This window comes from Hyaena hyaena, unplaced genomic scaffold (genome assembly GCF_003009895.1).
Source record: "Hyaena hyaena isolate Hyena2069 unplaced genomic scaffold, ASM300989v1 scaffold_580, whole genome shotgun sequence".
Lineage (NCBI taxonomy): Eukaryota > Metazoa > Chordata > Mammalia > Carnivora > Hyaenidae > Hyaena > Hyaena hyaena.
The window spans coordinates 779,877-792,827 of NW_024081213.1; the positions used below are offsets into that span (position 1 = coordinate 779,877).

Consider the following 12,951-nt stretch of genomic DNA (forward strand, 5'->3'; position numbering starts at 1 on the left):
CATTTTACAAAATTGTTCTTATGTTACAAACAAGAAAGCCATCAATCAAAATAAAAGTTTTGCTACCATCTATCTTCCTAATAAATTGGAGACTTTCCAAATTTCACTTAAATTTCTGTCCATATGTTATTTTTATAGTTTCAATCCAATGACAGACTCATTTTTTTTTCATTTGATGTTATCTTACAAATTTTTCCCTTGTTTTAACTGATTTCTTCTAATGATAAATAGATGTAACAAATATTTGTGGAATTCTTTGTGGAAGATTTCTAGGCCATTTGATGGACTTAATTCAAAGGGATGTCTTAGTCTACTCTCAGGTGTAAGAGTTAAGATTTTTTTCAATGTTTATTTATTTTGAGAGAGAGAGAGAGAGAGAGAGAGAGAGTGGGGGAAGTGCAGAGAGAGAGTGAGACACAGAATCTGAAGCAGGCTCCAGGTTCTGAGCTGTCAACACAGAGCCCGATGCAGAGCTTGAACTCATGGACCATGAGATAATGACCTGAGCCAAAGTTGTAAGCTCAACCCACTAGGCCACCAAGGTTCCCATGTAAGAGTTAAGATTTAAATACCAACCCCTTACCTCCAGGCTAGGACAACCTACTTGGTAGATTGAGGCTCTTGGGTCCCCTCTAAGGTTACTTCTAGGACATGAAGACTCATGGCTTCTCTAAGGCTCACTTCCTTCAGGACAATGGCTTTAGCAAGTGTGGGATTTCAATCCATCTGCCTCTTGACAAAGATGTGTCTTCCAGACAAACTCTTTAGAGCTCCTTGTTTAGAACTAATTGCTTATACCCCAGAATGTACATCGAACATGGCTGGAGATTTGGGGAGACTAACACCTACTTCCTTTCCTTACAGCTTTTAACTGAGAATAGTCACAAGGAGTCAGATAGGAATTAGCTCTCTTCCTGGGTTAGGGGAACCCAGCTGACTCTTCTCATCATCAACCCCAGGCCACTGTCCCACCCCTGAGGCCCTATGGATGGTGATGGTGACTGACCCAGTCAATCACAGATGGAGAGAGTGGAGGAGGTTTGACCCTGTTACTGCTCACAAGCTAGCAGATTTCAGAGGGCAGAGTGTGAAAGGTGGGTTCCTTTCCTTCCTCTCTACAGAGAGGAGCGACCTTATTTGTTAGATCAGTGCTCACCACCCTTTCCCTTCTCTTTGCTTACAGAATAGGAAGCACATGCATCTGGCCAGGAAGGGAACCATGGCTACGGGAGGTCCCTGCCTATGAAAGGCAAAGAAGAGTGGATTAGCCAGATATGAGTGGGAGAAGGCCCAGGGGCCAATGAGGAGTGGGTGTCCTGGGCCCAGGGATGGGGAGAACATGTCCGTGTGGCTTCCCTCCTCCTTCAGGACATGGCTATGGTGGCCAAGCTGTACCCTGAAGGAGAAGGAAAAGCAGGGTCCATGGGACTTCATTATGGATCCTGAGGGTCCCACTGGCCTGATGAACCGAACACATTTCCTGGGAATGAGCCCTTTGCAAGGATGACCAACTGAGGGAGGCCTAGGGGACACATGACACACTGGGGCAAGCAGAACTGACTGGATTTGTGGGGACTATTTAGCCTAATGGAAAGCTCTGATTAAATTAAGTATTGTCACACATTTGGCCAACTGGCCAATAAGGAAAACCATGAACAGAAGTCAACTGCATCTCTGGTCATGACTATCAGAATCCTATGAAATAGTGATGTCAACTGCAATCCAAACCAGGAGCATTTCAGGTGACTTAGAGCATTCTCGGTGCCTGGATCTTAGTGCTTCTTGAAGCTTTTCTTCCACCGGGACGCAGTGGAAGGTGTGAGCAAGGCCAGTGACCATATGTAATCAGACTTTTTCCCACCACATGTTTTGTCATATATTCCTGTTTCTGTAGACTTCTGCTCATTTTGAGAAGTTTAAAGGATACATAAAAGTAGAAAGAATGTAACAAACACTGTACTTCTATCATGTGGACATAAGAAGCAGTGATATTTTGTGACATTCGCTTCTGGCTCCTACCCTGGATGGAAGTGTCACCCCAGCCCCAGGCTCCTTCCCTATTCCCAGGGGCACCTGGGGTCAAGGAAGTAGTATGTGTCCTTCCAGCCCATTTCTGATACACTAGTGTTCTTATCATATTCCAACTATATCAAATAAACTATACTTTATATGTATATTTAAATATATAACAGCTATAAAATATATCATGTAATTGATATGTACATGCCAGTTATAAATATATCACGTAAAAATATACCATACTAATATGTGCATACACATCGTGTGTGTGTGTGTGTGTGTGTGTGTGTGTGTATCAGCACATGGTATATAGCTGGTGCTTTATAAATACTTGCTCAATGTCCATCTATAAACAACATTTGGTATTTTTACATTTTTTTGGTTAAAGTTTATTTATTTTTGAAAGAGAGAGAGAGAGAGCACGCAGGGGAGGGGCAGAGAGAGAGAGGGATACAGAGAATGCCAACCAGGTTCCGGGGTGTCAGCACAGAGCCTGATGCGGGGCTCAAACCCACGAATCACGGTATCATGACCTGAGATGCAATCAAGAGTCAGATGCTTAATTGACTGAGCTACCCAGGTGCTTTTATTTTTATATTTTTTAATTGGCATCATATCATACCACTTTCATTATTCTGCATATTCCTCTTTCACCTAATAATACGGTTTCAGATCTATAAAGTACATATAACCTGATTCATTTCTTTTGACCTGGTATGATATATTACACTGAAGATTCCTACAGTTCCATCTATTCATTCCTCTAGAGGTGGACACTTAGGCTGCTTCCAGTTCATTCATTCTTTCTTTTTGCTCTTGAACCCAGAATGCTGCAGTGAACTTTACTGTACAGATGTAAAAATAACTTCAAGGGTACAGACCCAGAGGTTTAATTGATGGTTTTTATTGGTTTGTATTAATTGTACTTCTTTATATACTCCAGCTACAGATCCTTTTGATGTTTTAAGTGTTACAATTATATTCCAGAGGCGCCTGGGTGGCTCAGTCATTTGAATGTCTGACTCTTGGTTTCGGCTCAGGTCATGATCTCGTGGTTTGTGGGATCGAGCCCCACAGTGGGCTCTGCACTGACAGCATGAAGCCTGCTTGGGACTCTCTCTCTCTCTCTCTCTAAGTAAATAAATAAAATTTTAAAGCAAATATACTCCAAACTAGTTGACTATAAGGTCTAGATTTGGGGATTATGAGGCTCATTCACAAGGGGGACACTGATCCATGACAGTCACCTGGCTCCTTGTGCCTATTTTCAGTTTGTTAAGAACCCAGCATGGAGGCAGGATATGATTAAATCTCTCCAGACCTCCAACAACTAATTTTGGGAATATGAGTTGAAAGAATTTTGGTACTCCTCTTTTGAATCTGTTTAGGAAAATGGGATTAAATGAGGGCAATCTAGAATTGTCTGCTCCAAGAATGCTTTCTCTGGGAATGAAACAGAATATGTTTCCACTCAACAGAACTTCAAAGAGAGGAATAAATATCCATAAATGACAAGAGTATCTCAGAATACAACTTTTAAGAAATGTACAGAACATAATACACTTCATAATTCTTCCCCAAACGATATAAATGGACATGTGTCATTCTTTGTTCATAATACTAGTGGGACTTTTAAAGAGTTGGGGATAATCTAAAGTTCCTCATAACTTGAAATTTTATGTTTCTAGAATAGAGGTTCCCTAAAGGCAAGAACCCAACTTTTAAATTTTGTACCTCCTAATGGCCCCTGGCCCATTTCTGGATTCAGAGAACACATTCCAGATACGCTCATTAAATGAATCAAAAGAAGCCAATCTTATCATTTCCATGAGTTCTGGGGAGGCCCCCTTTCCTAACTTCTTGTTTTTGTTGCTCTCACAAGCATTTCGAGGCAAGTAATACTATTTGCAAAAGCAGGTTTTTAAAAAATCTCTAAGAGTTAAAAAAGAATGAACCTTCCAAACATGATAAATATATATATAGGGACCCACCTGTACCCAGGCCACTGACTCACTGACTCATTCTGTCATCACAGCTCAGAAGCTAGTACGGGGCTATTTAATGGCTCTAAAAATGTTCACATGAATTGAATTCCTTAACACGTACATACCGCACAGGAGGGAGGCTGGTTGGTGCCCTGGAAAGTGCACGAATGCTCTACCTGTACAGAGAGACATCTCTACCACAGTCAGGCACTTCTGCTCAAGTAAGATTCAAGCTGTCAAGTTCTGCATTTTTAGTTTCAGGTTTAGACCCCTCAACATCCCCCTCAGCTTCAACAAATGGCCTTGATGATGAGGACACAAACAGCTTCAACCAATTACAGAGCACCTTTGAAACTCTCTGTTAGAGACTCTTTGGTGAATTGATCTTTAATTTCCCAGACAGGTTGGTATCATTATGCAAATGTGTTCGGTGGTGAACCGGAGGATCAGAAAGGTTAAACAATTAGCCTGGGGTCACATAGCTAAGACTAGAGGTGGCCCTCACATCTGGCCCAGGTTGGAAGCGCAGGCTCTTTCTTTTCCTTGGTGCTGCTTCATTCCTTGACCTCTCTTAGTCCAGATCTTCGCATTGTACCTGCTATCTACCTGCTGCGCTGTTCTTTGTTAAGAGCACATCCTATATTGCCGAGCCCTCAACTGGAGGAGTCAGCCTGACCACACCTCCTTCCTTTGTATGCTTTCACTTCTGCTAAGCCCAGTGGTCTTATTTGTGCCTTTCCCTCATTCAACAAGTTTATTAAGTATCTGTTCACAAAAAAAGCAGTAGTCATAGAGGCTGGCACCTTCTCTATCTCGAGCGAGCTCTCTGTAGGACTAAGGCAATGCCCATGGCTGCCAAACACAATGAGTGGAAAGGCCATGGAGAGGAAGGGAAGCAGCCCAGGAAGAGGAGAAACTGGGCACAAGGGAATGACACACACCTACATCACTGTCTTTCTGTTCTGAGCGCCACCTCGGGCTGCCTTCCCTTGCCTAAGTACCGCACCCACAGCAAAATGACACCATCCACTGATTGCACCCCACATTGCCGTGGGGTTCAGCGCACCGCTGTCCACGCTTCATTCATTAAATGGAGTGGTTCTTATTTGCATTCATGTGCTGTTCTGGAATCTGCACTCTTCTGTGCTGTTCTCTAAAGAGCCAGACTGACAGTACCTCAAGAACTCTCTAAAAATCAAGCCCTCTGGAGAAAGAAAGTGAGCAGAGACTGCATGTGTTGCACGTCTTTCAGGCCTGTCGCCTCCTTTCTCTTCCTTGGCTGCACCATCTATTACTCCCAGCTACCCGGGAATGCTACGATCGGAACCCAGAGCGTGCACACTCTGCCATGATTCCTACATCACCGTTATCGTCACGACTCTTCAGTACTGAGAAAAACAAAACAGGACTGAGTCACATCCTTACCCTTGTAATTACAGCTTTAATTTGGCTGATGTATGAGGAAAGGCACACATGGCAGAGACAGAAAGCAAGGCAGGGGGATGAAGGGTAAGGAAACACAAGGAAGGGTCTGGTTAGTAGCCAAGGGAAGGCCACCCTGCGCTTCCCATGAAGCAAGAACTTGTTTAATGAAATGACATCGGCAGCCCAGCCCACTTCCAAAGTATGCACGCCAGCAAGGGCCTCACCCCGCCAGTGCTGAGGATTGTTGAGGGTCTCGGTTGTTATTAAAAGTGAAAGCGAGAAGGGGGGTACACCCGATGATCCTCTGCACACACGGGCAGGCTGGGTCACATTACTGAGGACTTGATACAATAGTTCCACGTTTCTCAACACTAGTGGGCACTGAGGAGGCCTTCAAACGCACCACCAAAGAGTAAAACCTGTCATCAGCTGTGCCTGCCACGCACTGGGTGTGATTCTATAGCAGCTGTGAAGTTACACAGTCCCCTCCAGTTTGTATATGGAACCAAACATCAGAGTTTGTAATTACAGGCCAGTCACTCTCTTCATGGAGTGCAAAGGAAACACCTTCTGATGAAGACATGGTTCAGACTGAGCTGCTGTAATATGAAGAGGAGGAGCCTTTGAAATTAATTGATAAACGCAGACACGCTCTTTCTTAGCAGCTGGGTTAGTTCTGGGGCCAAGGGAATCAGGCCACTTTAAGGAATGCAAACAGTTTCTAAGTGTAAATGCCTTTTTAATAAAAGACGTACAGGTCTACAGATGAACAAACGTCTTTTAAAATCAGCTGATTTTAAATCCAAAACTGCCCTTTCTCAGGCATTTCCCTACAATGCTATAGTGGATAGTTCCGGTCAACAACAGTCTCAAGATCAGGCGGGAGTGAGATGATACAGTAGGTATGCTGGTGGATCGGTCTCAGGGGTGAAGCACTTTCAGCTACTTCTGAGAAGAAGGAAGGGAAGTAAGAAAAAAAAGGAGAATGGGTTTGCATGGAGTTATCTGCACTCAGTTTTCTAATTTTTAAACTAAAAATTTTTTAAAAATATTTATTTTGAGAGACAGAGAAACAGAGTATGAGCAGGGGAGGGGCAGAGAGAGAGGGAGACACAGTATCTGAAGCATGCTCCAGGGTCTGAGCTGTCCACCCAGAGCCTGACACGGGGCTCGAACTCACAAACTGTGAGATCATGACCTGAGCCGAAGCTGGATGCTCAACCAACTGAGCGACCCAAGCACCCAAGTTTTCTAAGCTTTCAAACCAGACATCTATACGGATCATTGCTGATAAGGTTAGGGTACATATGGGCCCTGGATCTGAGGGAAGCACATCAATGAAATGCATCATAAAGAAATCCACAGGTTCCTGGCCTGGGGCCCGGAGAGAGGCTCCAGGGAACTCCACAACTCAGACATTTGACTTAAGAAATTAGTGTATATGATATCATGTGCATGAAAAAAAAAAGATGTTTGTTCATTTTGAGAGAGGAGAGAGAGAGAGAATGTGTGTGTCTGTGTGTGTGTGTGTGTGTGAGCAGGGGACAGGCAAAGAGAGAATCCCAAGCAGGCTCCGTGCTGCCAGCCCAGAACCCGACATGGGGCTCAATCTCACCAACCGTGAGACCATGACCTGATCCGAAATCAAGAGTCTGATGCTTAACTGACTGAGCCACCCAGGCACCACTGATGTGCATTTTTATAGGGAGAATCTTTATAACTTTTACAAGATTCTGAGAAGATGCTCACCACCAACAAAGCTTACAGTTTTGCTTAAGAAAAACTAACCAGATGCAAATGGCACTGTACTGCGGTATTCTTTATTTAATATAAAGGTATTAGGGCGCCTGGGTGGCTCAGCTGGTTGGAATCCAACTTCAGCCTAGAGAAGACACTATAATTGCAGATACTTAAAAACATGTATTTACTCGTTTTGCTTCTAACAATTAAACTCAACTGTATAGGAGAAAGCATATCTTAAAATCTGATGTGATCTGTATTTGGTAGTGTATTCAGAATCTCTTCCTTGGGCCAACTTTTAATAATCTAGATACCTTCTTTCTCCTCTAAATACAGTGAAAAACTAGAATTTAAAATCATTACCTTGCTCTGCAGTACACTGTCATTTTCTCTGAGCTGCAAAATTAGACAAATGTCTCCACTTCGCATAAGGTTCGGGAGTCTGTGAACTATCAGGCAAAAGAACTACAGACTCCAATGGAATTACGGTTAGACATCCGAGTAAAAAATAATGAGGTAAAAATAAATGAGGTGCCCCTGTTGTTTCTTAGGATTTTTACTCTCCAAAAAGGAAATGCAAACGTAAATCAATCAAACAGAGCTCTTAGGAACTCTCCCTGCTCTCTGACAGGAGCTCTCCCTTGGTCATCTCCAGATGTAGCTCAGCACCCTGGGCTCCGACACACCAGTGCAACTAAAATGGTACCAAGTGTCCCTGAAGCTGGCCTGATTGCCTGGTTAACAGACCTCAAGTTTTAATAATAGACCCAACACACACCTGTGTCCAGTGCAGGAGGACCTGGCTCACAGTGACAACTGTGTTCCGATGGCAGAGAGCCCGATGCAGGTTCAACTTGAACACAAGGCACCATGAGGTCATGACCCAAGTTCAAGTTGGACGCTTAACCAACTGAGCCATGCAGGTGTCCCAGGTTAGGTTTTTTAAGTGCATTTTTGCTACTTGCTTTTCTTTGCCACCACTACTTAGAAAATGCTAGTCCAGCTGTGGTGCAGAGGTAAATTGCACCTTGGCACCATGATCATCTCTGAATAAGAGCAGTCCAAATTTAAGTTTCATTTATTTTATAATAAATATTATACCACCTAACAGTCCTAGTTTATTTTTCTTAAGTTTATTCATTGCTTTTAAGAGAGAGAGAAAAAAAGCATGAATGGGGAAGGGGCAGAGAGAAAGGAGACAGTGAGAATCCCAAGCAGGCTCTGCACCACCAGAGTAGGCCCCGATGTGGGGCTCGAACTCATGAACCACAAGATCACACCTGGAGCCTATGCTGGAGGCTCAACCAACTGGGCCACCGTGATACCCTCCTAGTTTCTTTATTCTAACGGTACTTTTATATCTATCTTGAGAGACAGAGCAGAGATTTGTTTTGGTGTCAAGAGTTTAAGGGTAAATTGAAACCACATCCTACAAACATTCAATAAATACAAAAGAAGAATCAAGGAAGGGCAGGTTTAAATTTCCCCACATTCAGTCAATTTTGTTTCTTATCAGTTTAAGGAAGGAAAAGCAATTCCTGGACATTTTGAGAGAGATTAAATCTCAAAACTCAAGCCCTCTTAGAATGACTCCAATCTTCAGGATAAAGCTCTGAGTTTCTTTTTTTTTTTTTTTTAAATCAACCCTATAAAATCTACAGAAGACATATGAGTTGCATGTGTAGTTAGTTGTCCCCAAGCTAACGTGGACCAAAGAAGTATTTAGCAATGGTGAAAAATAAGAAGAATAATTTGTAAGAACCCATGTTCCAAACTGGGCTATATAAAATATGGTGAGGATTATATTAAGCCAAATGCATATATTAAGGAGGAACATTTTAATTTTGAAGGCTCAATGGTTAAATAGTACATGGAATAGAATGTTCACAATATTCAGAAGGATGAATTTTAGATAAGAGGGAAGAAACAGGAAAGCTTGGTTCAGAGCAGACAAAAAATTCCACTAGACATCTAGAACTAGGTGCATGTCACAGATTATATAACAGCTTCTTCTTCAAATATAAATGTATTTTATAGTGAGAATACTATTTGAGTCTACAGATGCTCCTTTGCCCAGGGAAGGCTCTACCCAACAAATGATCAAGTTCTACACTTTGCTTTTGCTGTGTTAGACACATCATTATCCTGGATACAAAAGGAAAAAGGGAAATTGGATTTCAGATGGGAACAATGAATTCCAGTTGTGAGTACAAGGAGGTAGAATTTCGATTATGGAAACCCATGAGAAAGGGGTTAGATCATCTTAAATGCCTTGTCAGGGTTTGTAAATTTTGTTTAAAAAGATAACTCTGACTACTAAGATCTTTTTATTGCCAAAAAGCTAGTGGAGGAAAAAAAATATCCAAACAAACTGAGAAAGAAAAGATCTTCACCATTACAGTGAGAACAAAATATTTATTTTATGCTTTTCTTTACTAAAACAAATGTTATTGACATGTTGAAAAGCTTTTGAACCAATGCATGAAACTTGGTAATCACTCCTAGATGAAGTTTTCAATCTAAAAAGTCATATGTGAGCCAGGATTTCACTAAAAATAAAAAAAAATTACATGCAAATGAGTATACATAGCCAAGTAATACTATGCATTAAAGTACCATTTTAATTCATACCCATCTCTATCTTTCACACTGGTAACAGATGATGGTCTTTTAATGGGGCATTAGAAGATTATACAATTATTCTTTACGGAGGTCTATTTCAGAAAGGGGTCTGCTGCTGAAGCACTGATGAATTTAAGCCCTTCTTCATTATTTTCCATTGAGTGATATGCATCATAACTTAGGAATTTGTGAACAAATGCTCAGGTTAAAGGGCCACAAAATGTAAAAAATAAAAATTAAAACGGAAAAAATTCAAAGGCAAAACTGGCCATGATACCTTAACCACAGTTGTGCTCTGTGCTGAGTTTAGGATTGTACTCTTCTTCGGAACAAGGTTTTCAAATGACAATACTCAGGTTTATAACTTTAGTATTTAAAACTCACCCCCTGCAGTGATGAATTTAAATTCTACAAGTATGTAAGTAAGCCTTTAATTGCTACCATATTCCATTCTTCATTCAGTTGATTAGCATATGGCACTCTGAAATCCTAAGTATGGGCTCAATTTCCACACAGATCTTCCTGTCATTGTAAAATCCATACACTCCTAGAGAAGTAACTTGGAGTCTCTGCTTTGGATCAGGCACATGTGGGCTGGAATTCCAACTTGACCACTAGGAGCCTTGCAAACCTGGGTAAGTTATTCAAGTATTCTGAGCCTTAGTTTTCTTGTCTGTAAAATGCAGATAAAACCTGTCTCAGAGCCACTTCCCTGAGGTCAGTATGGACTGTAACAGGTATGCGATGTTTCTAAGAGAACTCAGAGCAGTGTCAGGTGTATGGTAGATACTCCGGAAGTTTTGGCAGGTGCTAAGGACCTTCTTACCTGCAGTCTGAAGTAAGAGCGGGGCGTCAGGCGCAGACAATGTGCAGTGAGAGCAGTGTCCTGTCTCTGAGCAAAGGCTCTTAGTATTACTGCTACACACTTGAATTAATTAATGGTCAACAAGCTGAGGATTTTGGAAGTTCTAGTATATGTTAAACATTCTCACAGTCACACTGTGTGTGTGTGTGGGTGTGGGGGTGCTTTCGTTTTAACTCTCTACCCAGACTCTTACAGGAACAGCTTTGCAACACAAAAACCAGAGCATTATTACCTTAACTCCTGAGGCAGTTAGCACATTTCCCTTGAAACAGGAATTTATTTTTACTTCTTACCTTTTCAATTTTTTCATCCAGCATTCTGAAGAATTCTTGTTGGCTTTCAGAGATGTGCATGCTAAAAAAACAGAGAGTAGTTAAGTGCATATTTCAATGTTTTCTGAAACCCAGCTCCCTCAAATGAAAAACGCTGGGTCCCTAGACTTTGAGGCAGACATTTATTTATTGCTGACTTTTCCACTGAGATAGTCTGAGGTCATATTAAGGAGAAATGCCATTACAATAATCCTCTAAGTGTGTTGCATAACAGTCTACCAGTTCCTATGATTTAAGGAATAGAATTTCTTTTCAATGTACACACGTTATTTATAGTGATGTTACTGGGAGGTGCGTGCCAAATGATTTCTTCAGATACACATTTGTGATTAAAAAAAAAAAAAAAGCATAGCCAAGCAGTTCATGGCATATTTCACACTTGTGTGTGACTGGAAAAGAAAATATATACAAGTTATTATGGTGAAAATGTGTATTTTATAAAGACTGTCATCACCAGCATGGTATTCAGCTGAGCATAGAGGTGTGGGCTGGCGGCAAATAGGCGAAAGAACTTGACATTGCCCCGGAACGCTTTGCGCAGTCATGATGGCCAATGCACCTTTTTGGAAGTGAAATTCTACTGGGATGTGGGAATGAGTCAGGAAGCATATCTGAATAGCACCTGCCCTGTGTGTTTGCTTGTCTGATGCTATTTAACAGCGTACTTAGAAGACACAGTCGCTGGGGACAAAACAGAAGGTAAGGAGAGCAGAGAAGAATCACAGATGGGAAGTGCACGGGGGAGGAAAATGCTTTGGACACAACACGGTCTTAATGACAGCAACTAGGTGTAGGTGGTCCAAGCAGGGTCAGGGCTGGGCTGAGACACATCATACAGTGCTTCTTTCGCTGTGAGTCCTTACTTGTTGCAGTGGCTGGGGCTGGGGGGAGGGGAGGCTCTGGAATAGCTCCTTCCCTTCAAGTCTTTGTAGGTGACAGCGCACCTGACATACCCCTTAGCATTATGCCTCATTCTTTAGGGGCCACAGAGAATGGCACAAGGGACCCCATACCCTTCAGGCCTCAAGGACAGATAATGGGGCTTGAAGGAGGTTTTTCCCTGTCTGTAAAAGCAAGATTTAAAATCTGGGGGCACAAGGACATTAGCTCTGATAGAAGAGGAAAATGACAAATTATCTGATACCAGCAATCTACTTTCACTTATATGTCATGTCATTTTTCCTGCCCTTTCTATGATAATTCAGGGGACGTACATGTCCTGTTTCAGACACAGGGCCTCTCTTGTTGCTGATCAGAAAGGCAGGCCAGAGTCTGGGAGGTTGAGGATATATTAAACAGTCTCCTTTCCTTCTCTGGCTCAGTGGAAGGGCCTTTTTGCATACCTGGGTTTTCTCAGATTCCCCATGGTTTTACTTCTGTAAGTGCCAAAACATTTTTTATTTGAGCCATGTTGGATGCAAACCTTCTAAATTTAATAGAGGATCTATCACAAACATTACTTGACTTTCACTTAATGGCCAGCAGACACTCCCAAGGCCTTAAATCACAATCTCCCTCTGTGATACAGGGACACCCCCTGGAGCCTCCGAGGTGGGTAGAGCTGGCTCTCCTTAAGCAAAGTGGCCTTAAACTATAGGCTTTTGTTCTCTGCCTGCTTTGAATGGCTCCTCTCATTTCCTGTGGCCAAAGAAGGTATTGGTTCTCTTTCAGTTTTCTTCGCAGCAGCTGCTTCTGCTCCATGCTTAGCACATCCAAGTCCATTAGAGTTGTGTCTAAAGTTAGCACAAACAGGATCCGAGGGAGAGCCTGGGGGGCTTCTTGGGAGCGGAGAACAGGAATATTCTGGCAGTCAGTGTAGCTGCTCAGACACACTCTGGGCATCCTCCCTGTTCCTGGCCAAACTCTCAGTAGATGAGGTTGCTGGACAGCTCTGGGTCCCGGATAAAAAGGCATGAAGACATATAAATATAGTTATGTCTTAATAGATAACCACACATACATA

The 12,951-nt window shown here is 42.2% G+C and overlaps 1 protein-coding gene across 1 annotated transcript in view; it reads right to left on the bottom strand.

The window, feature by feature from the left end:
• Positions 1-12,951, bottom strand: part of CUNH1orf21 (chromosome unknown C1orf21 homolog) — a 224,657-nt gene that overhangs the window by 10,258 nt on the left and 201,448 nt on the right. Inside the window, exon 5 of the mRNA XM_039256614.1 lies at positions 10,950-11,010. Within this exon, the coding sequence (XP_039112545.1) occupies positions 10,950-11,010 (61 nt within the window). The remainder of the gene's footprint in view (positions 1-10,949; positions 11,011-12,951) is intronic.